This window comes from Semicossyphus pulcher, unplaced genomic scaffold (genome assembly GCF_022749685.1).
Source record: "Semicossyphus pulcher isolate SPU_LCO1_2020_fin unplaced genomic scaffold, fSemPul1.0.p SCAF_7, whole genome shotgun sequence".
In the NCBI taxonomy this organism is placed as follows: domain Eukaryota; kingdom Metazoa; phylum Chordata; class Actinopteri; order Labriformes; family Labridae; genus Semicossyphus; species Semicossyphus pulcher.
In genome coordinates, this window is record NW_027211748.1 from 11,100,908 (window position 1) to 11,114,346 (window position 13,439).

At 41.4% G+C, this 13,439-nt stretch overlaps 3 protein-coding genes across 3 annotated transcripts; 1 reads left to right on the plus strand and 2 right to left on the minus strand.

The window, feature by feature from the left end:
• Positions 1 to 2,643: 2,643 nt before the first annotated feature.
• On the plus strand, positions 2,644 to 3,258 carry arl14 (ADP-ribosylation factor-like 14). Its single transcript, XM_069685196.1, has one exon. The coding sequence runs from the start codon at positions 2,653 to 2,655 to the stop codon at positions 3,256 to 3,258; it is 606 nt and encodes a 201-aa protein (XP_069541297.1). The 5' UTR covers positions 2,644 to 2,652.
• Positions 3,259 to 6,270: 3,012 nt separating this feature from the next.
• LOC138612147 (zona pellucida sperm-binding protein 3-like) lies at positions 6,271 to 9,116 on the minus strand. The gene is made up of 8 exons (XM_069685459.1): positions 8,718 to 9,116; positions 8,430 to 8,545; positions 8,160 to 8,263; positions 7,819 to 7,996; positions 7,563 to 7,680; positions 7,338 to 7,423; positions 6,858 to 7,129; positions 6,271 to 6,377 (listed from the first exon to the last, which is right to left on the minus strand). Exons 1-8 carry the CDS (start codon positions 9,114 to 9,116, stop codon positions 6,271 to 6,273), a joined length of 1,380 nt encoding a protein of 459 aa, XP_069541560.1.
• Positions 9,117 to 11,096: 1,980 nt separating this feature from the next.
• On the minus strand, positions 11,097 to 13,100 carry LOC138612099 (interleukin-12 subunit alpha). The gene is made up of 7 exons (XM_069685412.1): positions 13,082 to 13,100; positions 12,840 to 12,991; positions 12,633 to 12,719; positions 12,446 to 12,487; positions 11,852 to 11,974; positions 11,658 to 11,702; positions 11,097 to 11,486 (listed from the first exon to the last, which is right to left on the minus strand). Exons 1-7 carry the CDS (start codon positions 13,098 to 13,100, stop codon positions 11,355 to 11,357), a joined length of 600 nt encoding a protein of 199 aa, XP_069541513.1. The 3' UTR covers positions 11,097 to 11,354.
• Between the last annotated feature and the right edge of the window lie 339 nt (positions 13,101 to 13,439).

Below are 13,439 nucleotides of genomic sequence, written 5' to 3' on the forward strand. Positions count from 1 at the left end.
CCTCACTGTACACTGCATCAGTTCATTCACTAATAAAAACACTTTATTTTGAAGGATCAATTTAATTTAATGCAATTCAGAGAAATTCCTTTCACAAAGGAAAAAAAAAAAAAAAAAAAAAGTAATTCGTCCACAACTTTTTCATTTACCATATTTGGGTGCATTGTCCCACATTGGCACGTGCGGCTGGCCCCGCTGAAGAGCCCACTCGAGCAGCTGTGTTTAAACTGGGGCACAACACAAACAAGAGAAGAGCAAGCAAAGTGATTCTTTCTGCCTTTTCACCTCGCCAGGAATTTGGATCAGTTCATCACTGATGAAAAATTATCGGTTGGTGAGATCAGAGTGAGTTTATGGGAAAACACGTAACGTCTTCTGAGTGTTTGTTGGATGCATCTATCTCACCGCAAATAGCTTCCCATGCCTGCAGGGTAACTCAACCCCGCTGCAGCCGTCAGGAGGGGGCACGGACAGCACGGAAGCGCTCGATGATGCCAAGTTTAGTGACAGTCTGGACCAGGTGGAGCGACCCAGAATAGCAGACATGGTCTGATTCAAATGCCAAGACTCTTGTTGCAAGAGACAGGCGTCTAATAGCCAGAAAGTCGAGTGCGTCAGACAACACATTTGCGGGAACTCTTTGCCCCAATTATGTTGGATTTAGCACTTTATAAGTGAGACACGCGCACTGGCACCAGTAGAAGGCACTTGTCGTTCAGCCAACTCAGAAAGAAGCATAAGCAGTTCGTTACATCCTTCAAAGGAGCATTTTTAATTTAAAGTTACAATATGGGACAACAAGGCTCCAAGTCCTCCATTGAAGCGCGTGTGATTTTCCAGCGCGATGGCACGGAGGACATGTGCCAGAAAACGGACGTGTGTTCGACTCCAGCTTCCGTTGTCCGCATTCAGAAGAAGGTGAGCAGTCATCATCACTGTTCCAGCCGCTCACTGGAGAAGACAACACCCCATTCCTGGTCCCAGAGCCGCTGTGACACCGGGCTGGTGTACGTGATGGATAATCCGACCGGTGGAGTTTGGGTGAGGCCGGAGGAGAAATGGACCAGATCATGACACAAACATAACATCTTTAATGCAAACAAAGTCTTTGGTGGAGTTAAGTCAAGCAAACCGTGACTGGATGCTTTTAAGTTTTGGCTTCTTAAGCGCAGCAGGATGCAGCTGATTTGGTGTTCCTGCACTGAGTGCGCGTCTGTGGCGCACCCATCCTGCAGCGTGTGGAGGTGGATTTACATCATCTCAGCGACATGGAGTAGACGGCTGGACTGATCACTGTTATTTATTGATTTAGTCTACATGAGACATTCTTATATTCAGTCAGACTGCTGGAGAGGGCGATGATGCGAGGAGGTGAAGAGTTCCGTGCGTCATGCGCACTGAGATGTGTTTTCTTTGGAAACAAAGTGTTTCGTTTCCAGAGTTGTTGTGAACTATTGTTTATGTGTAAGTTGAAATGAATATGTGGAGTAGACAAATAAAAGAGAGGAGCACTGGTGTAGTCAGCACGAGGAGCTATTTCTGGGTGCAAACACGTTTTGATATCAGCTAACAGCTCTGCCATATGAATGAAAGAGCTGGTTTGTAAACACAGCTCACTCTGGCCGGCTGCGTCAAAGCGCATCCTTTTAATGGCTGACCAACCTTCATTTGTTTTTCCTTCCTTTTTATTTGACTCCATCCTCTTTCTTAGAATTCAGTTTATTACTGTGTTTTATGTAAAAGCACAAAGAAATGTTTTTAAAATGTACTTTTGTTTACATTGATGGCTGTTTGAATGTAAAAGAGCGGAAGTCAAAGTTGACCCACTTTTAGATTTGTCCATGAACGTCTCTCAGTAACTGAAGAGTGTCACAGCAGGAAAGAGTCTGGAGGTGTGTTTGAGAAACTCTGAGAAGGTTTGAGGAAAGTGTTGGTGCGTCTGAGGAATCCAACATCCACTTAATGTTTCACATTTCTGTTAAGAGGATGTAACAGTAAGACTAAGTGGATTGTTTGAAGTCTATGTTGAAATGAATCATTTGAAAACTATTATTTTCTATTTGGGGGCTACACGGAGGAGGCTGATGGTGGATCTGCCTTATTTTCTTTGGAGGATTAAGTCTGGATACTGTTCCTTATGTTACCTGTTGTTTACACTGATCCACATGTAAATGTGATCAAACATGATTTGTCTTGCAAATATAACTCCTGTATCCATGTACTGTTATCCATGCTCCTCTATGATTAAACAAATTACACAGTTCATTCACTTTTAATGATTTAGACACGTGTTTTTTAGTAAGAATGTATCCGATGTGCTTTTGAGAGTCTTTCAGGAAAATAACATCCTGTATAACATATATGCATGACAAGATAAGCACATTTCTATTCCTCGAAACGCAGAGGAATAATGTGCGTTATATCTTCGTTTTATACAGCCTTAATAAAACAGGGCTATACTCTGCTTGGTATAAACTTTGCCCTCTCCTGTGGCGCCTTATCACTGAGCAGAGTTACAGTCCACATGGAGCTAATGGCTCATCTATTAAACTCTGGGCAACGCACTAAGCAAACACTGCGCCAAAAGAGCTCTGTGAGAGAAATATGTGAGTTTCCCACTTCAGCTGACTGACTTTATCGCTCCAAATCGCCATGGGACTGCGAGGATCAAAACTCCCAGAAGCCCAGGTTCTCCTCCTGGGCCTGGACAACGCGGGGAAATCCACTCTCCTCTACAAACTGAAGCACAACGCCTATGTCAGCACCGTCCCCACCATCGGCTTCAATGTGGAAATGTTCGAGGCGAAAAAGAACCGGAAGAATATCGCGGTGACCATGTGGGACGTCGGTGGTCAGGGGAAGATGCGTGAGCACTGGAAGAGTTTCTACGAGGACGCAGCGGCCGTGGTGTTCGTTGTGGACAGCTCGGACAGGGCGCGCATGGAGGAGGCGCGCAAGGAGCTGGAGAGCGCCCTGAGGAGCGAGCCTCTGAAGGGACGTCCGCTCATTCTCGTCGCCAACAAACAGGACGTGAACGGCGCTCTGACAGTCACTGAGATCAAAGACACGTTTCACCTGAAGAGGGTCTGCACGGGGAGGGATTGGTTCGTTCAGCCTTGTTCCGCATCGACGGGATTTGGAGTGGAAGAGGTGTTCAGGCGCGTGGTGCAGCTGGCCAAATTCCCATCAGACCCTGGGGCGATGAAAGAAAACATCAAGGACAGAGTGCACCACCTCAAAACGACTAGAAGACATTGAGTTTAATTTATGAGATATTTTTAACCACTGACAATGTGACAAGTGAACTTTGAATATGTTTGTTCTACATTGAAACTTTATACAAACAATAAATCACATTTAAAGAGATCAGACCAGTTAATTAAGTCTGTACATTTCTTTGATACTCAGTTTGAACTACACACACTAAGTTACTTTAGAGTGAGTGGCTACTCTTTAAATACATTATGACTACCATATGAAACAAAAGACACAATGAAGTCTATTACCGAGCATCACAATCTCACAATAACTCACTGTACACGTGATATCACCGCTGTGCAGCTTATATAGCTTATATCTTCTTTCAATTATTAAACAGAGGCTGATGATCTCACAGCTTTGGGCGCTGACATTATATCATCTTGGGGATCTCACTGATACAGCATCAATCTCAGCGAGATAAAGAGAAGAGCAGAGAGGTTTTGGAGATAGAGCCTGCTCCAGTGGTCCTCTTTGGTCCCTTTAGCTGGCGTTTGTACTTTTGTAGTATAAAAGGGTTTACATTCTAAGAAGCCTGCAGTTCTAAGTGTGGCGGGGTTTTTTTTATTACAATAATCCACTTGTTTTTAGTGGTAAATGCGGATAAGTTTTAACAAATATATTTCATGTTTTTTAATTATTTTTTCTTTGAATCATTTTGAATAAAAGGGCAATTACGCTGCATAATTAGCAGACACCAATGGGGATCTTTCCTCAACATGGCAACAAGCAAAGCCAAAAAAATGGAACCGCATTTAAACATTCCTTGGATCAAATGTCCATCAAAGGTCAAAAATAGCCGTCAGACGCACACAGTTCAGATGGCTTCAGGTTACAGATAATGTCTTGTGTTTCATGTCCACTCTAAAGACATAACATACAGTCTCAAAAGCCCAGCTTTATAGTGAAGCCCCAATAAATCCAGCTGACTTGTCATGTAGCTGTTCCCATGTTGAACTCCGGTCGTCCTCTGCTCCCTTCCCGCATTGTCTCCTCATATGTCGGCAGGCGTTTGCATTCCTCATATGAGGGCAGCTGAGCAGCACGACCACACGCTGCATCAATGGAGCCGTCCGGCGTGCAGCTCTCAACCAGCGGATCATGTGATGTGGCAGCGGCTGGGTGTCCGCTGTGCGTCGGGGTGAGCTGCCTGGACCTTGAACACAACACGCGCTGAACGAAGTATCCCACAGCGAAGAGAAGCAGCATAATGAGCACCCCGGAAAGTTTCCGGGTGACCATGGCGATGTTGTAGTAAGTCTTATCCACGAACTGCTTGCAACAAGTGACGGCGGTGGTGTTGTTCCCCTGCGCGCAGCACACTTGGTCATCCCGACAGAGGTCCTGTCCGCATTTTCGGATGGAATAAACAACCGTGCGAAGAAGAAAGCAAGCAGTACAAACCGTCAGCGTTTGGGATTTGTAGAAAGACATCGCTGTTGTGTTTTAAAAGTGGAGAAAACATCCAGTGAATCGATGGCACAGGTTCGGAACAGGGTGCGAGGCGAGGCGAGTTACTTGTGGATGATACGCTGAAGGATGCGTTGGGTGAAACGCTGACGCACAGTCATCATGAACGCACCTCAATGTCCAGAAGACGCATACTAAGAAAAGACAAAGAACTATAAAAACAATACAATATGTCCGTAAGTTTACGCACTGAACAGCCAGCACTAGTTTTTAAAATTGAGGCTACACGCAGAGAGCTGAATGTCTCTGCAACAAATGAGCATGCTAAAAAGCTTTACTCATAATGAGCCCCTGATTTATTATTGCACTTAGCAGGAATATTGATGACATGCAGCTAATCGTAAACACAGACTTACATACAATGTCTTATTAATTTGAAAAGGAAGTAAACGGGCGCCCAGGAAATCGACCAGTCGCGTCAGAAGTACTGAGAAAAGACCGGGGATAAATGGTGAATGTGGGAGGGGACATTAAAACCAGCAGACGCCACTGTAAGATGTTTCAGGACCGTGGACAACGCTCAACACGCCCACTGAGGAGAACAATGAGGGGCGCTGTCCGAGGTGCTGACACAACTAAATCCAAGTAACTAAATGTTGTAGTTGGCAGGAGCACCAAGAGTTTCCATCTGCAATATTAATACTGGTGTACATTAAGGGGTCAAATTAGGCCTTTCCTTAAAAGGCTACAATGCTTGGTCCATTTAGTCTATATGCTGATGTAAGTGCAGAGTGCTGCCCCTGTCAACAACGACTTCCGCTGGAGTATCAATAAAAGCACCGAATACACCGCTAAAACAATAGTGCTACCTTCTTTACTCACAACAGTATCACAGAAGTTCAGCGACCAAAACCGTTCAAAAATCACAGATTTCAAAAGAAGCCATTACTGCAGAGCGCTCCGACTAATATTTTTTGCTGGATGCTCTCAATGATTAATCAATAAAGTAACTTCAAGATGAGTAGGTTGCGGGTAGTAATGGAGGAAAGTGCTCCCTAATAGCATTACTGCTTTTCTCTAGTGTTCAAATTATGTGGTTTTATGTTGGATGAATCCATACAGTGGATGACACAAAGATGCATCGTGTTTGTTTTGGAGAACACAAACACAATGCATCCTTTCGTCATCCACTTCTATTGTTTCTGCTTAATGACTTTGAGTGCTTATGATCCAATGCTAATTCAATTATTTGCTAGGGAGATATCAAGTTCTTGGCAATGAACCGCTGGATGCTGGATTTTGTAAAGACTAGATATCAAATAATTAAGATAACTGAGATGCTTGTGTGTTTTGTGTTTGACAGGTGCAACAAAAAACCCAAGTTAATGTAAAATATTTATTGGAGAATAGTGTGTGATTAGTAGAGGACTGTAACAAAGTAAATGGAAATGTTTGCAGCTGGCTGAGATTAAAGTTCACAGATAACCTTTTTATTTGATGAGATTAATCTCCGCACTCACATGGGTTGTAAGTTGTGTCCAACATGCTTGTTTGCAATCTGTATTTTTGTCTTCAACAGTCTCCGCTACGCCATCAGGAGTCTCAGGTGGCCTTGTTGTTCAGTGAAAGTGAGGTTTTAGAATCTGTTGGCCTTGAGTCAATTTCGCTGGATGAGACGACCGTAATGGGTCCCAGCTGGACAGTTTGCTCTGGAAAAGAAATCACATGGGTCTCATTTCAAAATGTAAAAGGTTCCCTCCAGCTGCACTAAAAGTTTAATAAATTACTTACCACAAAAAACAGATACTTTAATACTTCTTACGTAGTATTATATTAATGAAAACACTGTTTGTTATAACCTGCCCAGAGACTACTGAAGAAAATAAGCTCATTAACTGTCTGGCACATTAAGATTAATGTGTAAACTGAAATGTTGATTAATGTGCAAATCCCTGGTGAACAAAAAGATAAATAAAATCCATCCTTTACTGCGCATAAGCTGGTTGATAATAAACATTAATACTGTAACATAATCACTTAGATTTCCCCAGTCTGTCTTCATTAGGACCTGTTTGTGGTGGTTCTTAAAACTGGATGAGCCTTTAAACTTGCTAAAATGTGACATGCCAATAAAGTTTGCTGTAATGTAAAAATGACAAAAAAAAGTAGGACACAGCTGCTGTACTCACCTGCTGTGTACTCTGCTCCTCTCTTCATCAGGCCAGCAGAGGACTGTTGGAGTTTGTTGTGTCTGCTCTGGTGCATTCCTGGACGAACTCGAAGATAATTGGCCGGCTGTTGTTCTGGTTTGCTCTGGACTAAACTCTCCCGTGGCGTGACGGAGGCTGATGCTTGGGTGCTGATGGAGGTTGTAGGAGGTTCTGTGGAAGGAGGTTCCTCAACTCTTTGGGAGATATCGCAGCTTCTACAGGCCTCGTCGTTCCCGTCAACGGACCTCCATCTGGATAAGGAAGAAATTCACAAAATTAACTCCCTTCTCTTAAAATGATTGGAGCTCATAGCATGTTTTGTGGACAATTCACACGGCTGTTATTTTCCTCTGACATCACACTCAGGTGGGGAAGCTCAAATGCAGCTGAGTGTGACCTCAGAAAAAAAATGGCTGCCGTGTAAATGTGGTGAATGCAGATTATAAAATTGCAGAATACCTGTTCTCAATTAAAGAGCAGGCCCTGTTTTTAGAGCTGACAGCTAAGCCGACTGGGACAGCCTTCACGTAGCAGGTTATGTAGACCTGTGGGAGAGAGTTTAGTGTGAAACACAAGCAAGATTTCAGCAGAACACAATAATGTAACTAATAAAAGTCTTACATAGACATGCACTATAGACAAGAGACCTTTATTAGAAAGATGGTGATGGAAAAATTAGCCAACCTGATTGCTGGACTCCTGGTAGAACCTGAAGGCATCAAGCTGAAATCTCAGCTTGTGCTCTTCTACTCTTGGTAGGAAATGGGACTTGGAGTTTGTCAGGTAAGCATCAGCAAGACATCTGTTAGGGCAGCAAACAAAGAGAACGGCTTGGAAGGCAGTTCAATTCAAAAGAAATCACAAAGATACTCTATATAACTATCATTTTAACACAAATAATCCTCATTTTGTGGTTGCAGGACGTCTTTGTTAAGCTCACCCGTGATGCTCAATAAAGTCATATCTCAGTGTGGCCCCTGCATCAGGAGTAGCAGTGGCAACACAGTGGTCAACATAGACTCGCAGGGGAACGTGGTGACGGATAATGGCAGAAACTTGGACATGAATAGGGTCACCCAGGAAGTAGGAATGAGATCCCTCCTCAAACTGCCAATCATCTGTGATGAGATAGAAATGAGAAATCCAAACACTCAGGAAACACTTCTTTAATTATTTTGTAATGTACAACTTAATCAGGAAAACTGTCGCATACTTGTATTCTAAAAAAGATGAAGCATGAGAATAAAAAAATATGCTTTATCAATGCCATCCTTTTATTACCGGTCATGAGCAACAGATTGAAATCTATCTGATCGTCTGCTGAGGCTGTGGAGACAAAGTCAACCCAGGTGGGCTGAAGAGAAATGCCATCCACAGCATACTTCCTAAAAAAAAAACAGACCGCTAATTAGAGAAATATTTCAATTTTAATACTGAGAGCTTTTTAAACATTAAAGATGGCCAGAAGCAAGAACACAAAATATAAAAATCAAAGAAGCTGGTCCAAAAGTGGAAAAATAAAACTTTAGTGTCAAAATTCACTGCACTTACTTTTGATAATGACATTCAACTGGAATAGTGGCTCCATCAAGTCTAAGCAAACCATCAGACGACGGTTCAGGTGAGTAGACCAGAACATTAGAATAGATTATCTTCTCTTTTGTGGACTGGAAAGGACAATGTTAGTCTGTCACAATATATAATTTAACATGGCAATATAACAAGACAGTACTTAAATCCTAAACCAATCCACCAAGCACCCGTCAGTGAGTAAGGTGGTCACTTTAACAGCAAAACAAAGTAAACGAGTGATATATCTCATTGAAATATACTGCTTACTGAGAGTTTAGTCCCACAAGCCATCAGGCTTGTCCAGATGGTGAATTCTGCCTCTCCTGATGGGACTGCTCCACATTCGCTACCTTTACTCTCTGAATCTGAGCCCAGGTGGAGATGTCCGCCCTCCACCTGAAGGCCTGTATTAAACATGTCAGCCTGCACCACCACCTCCATGGAGTCCGGGTGACAGATGACCATCACGGGTCGAGCTTGTGTACTCTCCTGCTGTTTGACGTCAGTTTTTTGAGGTTGGATATTTGCTTGAGTCCTGCTTAACATGTGGGAGTTTGTTGTGCCAGAGCTTTCTTTCTTGTAACTTAACCGGCTTTCTGTGGGTGTTGAAACTGTTATAAGAAAGATAATCCACCAAAAATTGTTTCTTTGAAGGTTTCGGTCCATTCTTTGGCTCGGACGGGTTTGGAAGGAGTGTCGGTGTCCACCCGCTGAAAACACCACCGCAGCTGTAAGTAATCTCCGTTGATTTGAACTTCTCAAACACACCTGGGCGAGGGGTTTGACTGATTATAACCCTGTTTTACTTATCACGTCTGTTATCATGACATTAAATGTGTCCGAAGAAAGTCGTTTAGCAATTTTACTCTATGTAATAACTTTAAAACAGTAGCAACAAAGTCTGTCGGCTAACACCTTTTGTTGTGTGGCCATTTAGCTGAGCTATTTATGCTATGAGCTAAATCCTCCACTAGGTGGCGGTACGTCCCTAAAAAGTAAGTTCAGTTTAAAGCTGCTGTGAGGAGTTTCTCACTGATTATGAAACAGACTGAAATTAATTCTGATTACTCTATATGACCTGCAAAAGCAAACCAGACGATCAGCGACAAGATTATTTCTCTATAGTTATTTTTAATGCCTGAAACTGCTGGCGGGGGGTAGGTGTCAGACAAAGTGATTAACTGCAGGGCAGAAATTTGCAGTGAGTGATACACATGACTGTTAAAGAAAGCAGGTTGAGACTTTTTGTTAAAAATCAGGCGCCAAAATCAACACAAACCGAAAGTTTGTCACAGGAGCTTTAATGGCTGTCAAATAATTTATCTTCTCTAACTGAATTAAATTGAATTAAACATCAGCTGAAAAATGTTCACTCAATGCAATTCTGACTTCATTGTCCCCCCACTTCTGAAGTCAAACGTATACTCTTTTATAAAGACCCTTTTACAAAGGCTTTCTAACTGTGCCTTTATTATTTTGTATAGTGTTGATCATTTTAAACAAAGGAATAACAGTATGATGAACGGTTTGTGTCCAGAGAAAGCCCATATTGTGTGTATAGTGCAGACGTTTTATTATTGTCAGGAGTATTTAGATATCCTGCTCTCTCTTTCTTTCTTTTTTCAAGATTTTTTTGACCTTTATTCGACAGGACAGTGGATAGAGTTGGAAACAGGAAGAGAGAGTGGGGATGATATGCCTCTGTACATGGGGCTCACGCCTGAACCACTGAGCTAAACCGGCGGCCCTTCTCTTTCTGTCTGAGGCAACGACGTCATAGGTCTCTCTCAACCCCAGAGGCCACAAATCTCATCTGTGCCAATTCTAGTGAACTCAGAGGATGTACGGTTGAAACAAAGAGCTACATTTCATTTCCACTGAGGCTTTATAACCACCACAGCTTACTTGCACTTTCAAAACATCATTCTCAAAACAAAGTCCAACACTGAACTGAACAAATGAGTTCTGTTAGTGAAGCCAGTGAACACATCAGAGTCTTGGGATATGTACTTTCCACTGTAAATTCTCTGCCCTTTGTTAACTTATAGAAGACATTCAACAGAGTGACGCTGCATATCTGGAGAATTTCTATAGACTCCAGTCTTGCCATTATTGGAAATCCTGACTGACTCCACTTCCAATGTTTGTTAAATCACAAACCAGACACAGAATATCTTTTGAGTGACTTTCATATCCTTCTGAAAATCAGAAGACTCTTTACGGACATTATTATGGTCAAGTCAGGCTTTCAATGGACACAGGACTTTCCAAATACAGTCTGAACAAACAACATAATCACTCGGTGTAGAATAATTGTCCCCACACTGAGGCTGCATTGGTTTCAGGAAAATATTGTTGGTTAGGTATTTTAAGTGCAAATAAATAACATTGTTTAAGGATTTCAGGACCATCAGAAGTGAGAACTTTTGTCACTGAGAGTGAATTGTTTTCCTGTAAACCAAATACTTTATAGACAATTAAGTATAATATTACTGTAATCAGCGCACAAAAGTGCAAAACAGTAAATATCAGTGAATAAAGGAGCAATACATCAGCAGGATTTATGCAGGAAATATATTTATTTGGTGATTCTTAGAACCAAGTGAATAACACAGTAATAAATAGTTTCAAAATAAATAGTCCAAAATAAAACTAATATAATTAATAAATAGATAAAATAGTCTGTAAATAGACTTTATAAAAGTACTTTAACACATCATCTTGATGTCAAATATAAGCTCATGTAATGATGACATGAAAATAATAAATATGTACCCTTAAAGGGTTACAAAGTGTTTTCTATCACAGCTGCATTACATGAACGTAACACGACTTGTTACTGTAGTTTATCTAACTAGCATTTTATAGCTCTCTGAAACTACTGCTGTGTTAGAGCTCAAGGATTCACTTAGTGTGTTCACCAGAGTTGATGTATGAGATGGCTCTGTTGATGGTGATGGTGCGGACCTGGAAGCCCTTCAGCACTTTGCAGAGACTCAGCCTCTTATCGAAGTCGCTCTCATGCGCTGCAGCAGCCTTGAAGAAACAGATCAATAATTTAATTCAATTACACTGCTCTTCCAAAAGAAAGGTTTTTTTATTTCATGCCTTGGGAATTTTTAGTTCTGTCCACAAGTTTAAAATCAGAGATAATTTTGTTGATTTAAAGATATATAAATAATGTTTATGCCTTAGAAGATCTCTTACCTCCTCTGAAGACAGGTCAGTTGGCAGAGACCATTTAAAGCAGTTCTGTTGAGAGGGAATAACACATATAAACATCTTGTCTTTTATGGTTCATTTTTTCTTTCTATACATTTTACAGCTCTTGGAAATAATAATATCACTGGTGCAAATGAACACAGAATCCGAATACTGTAGGTGATTTAATAATGAGTTACCTCCATGAGGTCTCTGAGCCTGAGCAGAACAGTTTGGCCCAGTAAACTCTCGGGGTCCCACTGAGCAGCCAGAAATTTGTAGTAATGACGCAGATCCTCCCCGATGTTGGTCAGGCAGGACTCCTTGATGGAAAAAAGACAAAATATTTCTGTGTAAATACATTGAGTGGCCCTTTAGCGAGCCTCACCTGTACAATCTATCACAGTCCAGTGCAACAGACCTGTTTTAACATCTGTCTCTTAATTTCAAACATCTGTTATTACAGCTACATGTTGATCACTAACTATGACCTCAGTGCTAAACCGCTTCATTTGATAGACACCCAAGACCGGGTCAACAAAAAAATAAAGTTGTATTGGATTGCTTCTGATTGTACAGGTGTACCCACCCTGAAACTATTAGCACATTACAGTTGCAAAAGGTGTGTCAGAGGGCGTTCTTTCTACTTATGGTATATTTAATCTGTACATTTTTATAGCCTGACAAAATAATACGACTTTCATAAGAAATTATTAATTAAAGATGAAAAATAAAACAATAAATAAAGTCATTTCAACATTAGGTATTTGTCACAGAGATGGAGCAAAACCTACCTGATCAAACTCTGACTTCAGGGTTCCTGAGCATTTTGATTCCTGTTGGTAAAAACACAGTTCAGTTTTATAATACAGAGGCTCATCTGAAAAGAACTCATTCAATGTGTCTATGCAGAGTTGGATGGGCTGCAACACATTTGGATACAGTACTGTTATTTTGCTTTTAACAATAACAATGACAAACCTTTGGTGAGCACACAGACACAGTGTCAGTCTCTGTGTTCAGCTTTACACCCTGCTTAGGGCAGTCGATCCCATGGAACAGATTTTCCTAGGGCACAGAAAGAGAGTTTTAAAACTATAAATTAGACATATTAAATAATATTTTTTTGAAATAATTAAATACGACATATTTAAGGTGATATAGTAGAAAATTAACTTTGTTTGCTACCTGTGTCAGAGTTTCAGTGATGTTCTTCAGAAGTGTCCGTGCGTAGAAAACACAGGAGTCCGTCATGGGTCCTTTGCTGATCACTGACATAGACTGGCTGACCTGCCACAGAGGACAGGTGAGCACCAGGAGCAGCAGTGCAGGAGATAAGTCTGAGAAAAAAAGAGAGAAAACTCAGTTCCGAAAGTAAATCTTCAGTTTCAAAAAGAAAACAGTGTTCAGTCAGGGTGTGCGATACTCACAGAGCTTGACGAGGGCCATCTTGGATAAGACTGTAGGTTCTTTGGTGTGACTGACTGAACTCAGACATCCTTAAGTGTTTTATACCCAGACTGACACAAGGGGCTTCCCCTCTGTGAAGCAATTTGTTGACACTTGACTGTAAATTGAAAGTGCAAAGTCAAGGATGTCAATGTTTCCCCCTAAAGCACTAAATGCTTAAAGCGAAACTGGAATCATCCCACACACAGTGGTGAGGTCGCACAAATTACTGTTCATTTAGCTTTCCCAAAGACAGCAGAGTGAAAGTATGATGTCACATATTATTCATTGTCATGTATGCTATTTATTATTTGCATTCATTTGATTTGAAAGTGCAAT

Coding starts and splice junctions, on each gene's coding strand:
- arl14 (XM_069685196.1), top strand. CDS start 2,653: ATGGGACTGCGAGGATCAAAACTCCCAGAAGCCCAGGTTCTCCTCCTG.
- LOC138612147 (XM_069685459.1), bottom strand. CDS start 9,116: ATGGACCGAAACCTTCAAAGAAACAATTTTTGGTGGATTATCTTTCTT. Junction 8,546..8,717: donor CTTGTGGGACTAAACTCTCA/GTAAGCAGTATA, acceptor TGTCCTTTCCAG/TCCACAAAAGAGAAGATAAT. Junction 7,130..7,337: donor TGCTCTTTAATTGAGAACAG/GTATTCTGCAAT, acceptor TTCCTTATCCAG/ATGGAGGTCCGTTGACGGGA.
- LOC138612099 (XM_069685412.1), bottom strand. Junction 12,720..12,839: donor TCACTGAAACTCTGACACAG/GTAGCAAACAAA, acceptor TCTGTGCCCTAG/GAAAATCTGTTCCATGGGAT. Junction 11,975..12,445: donor TGAAGTCAGAGTTTGATCAG/GTAGGTTTTGCT, acceptor TTTTCCATCAAG/GAGTCCTGCCTGACCAACAT.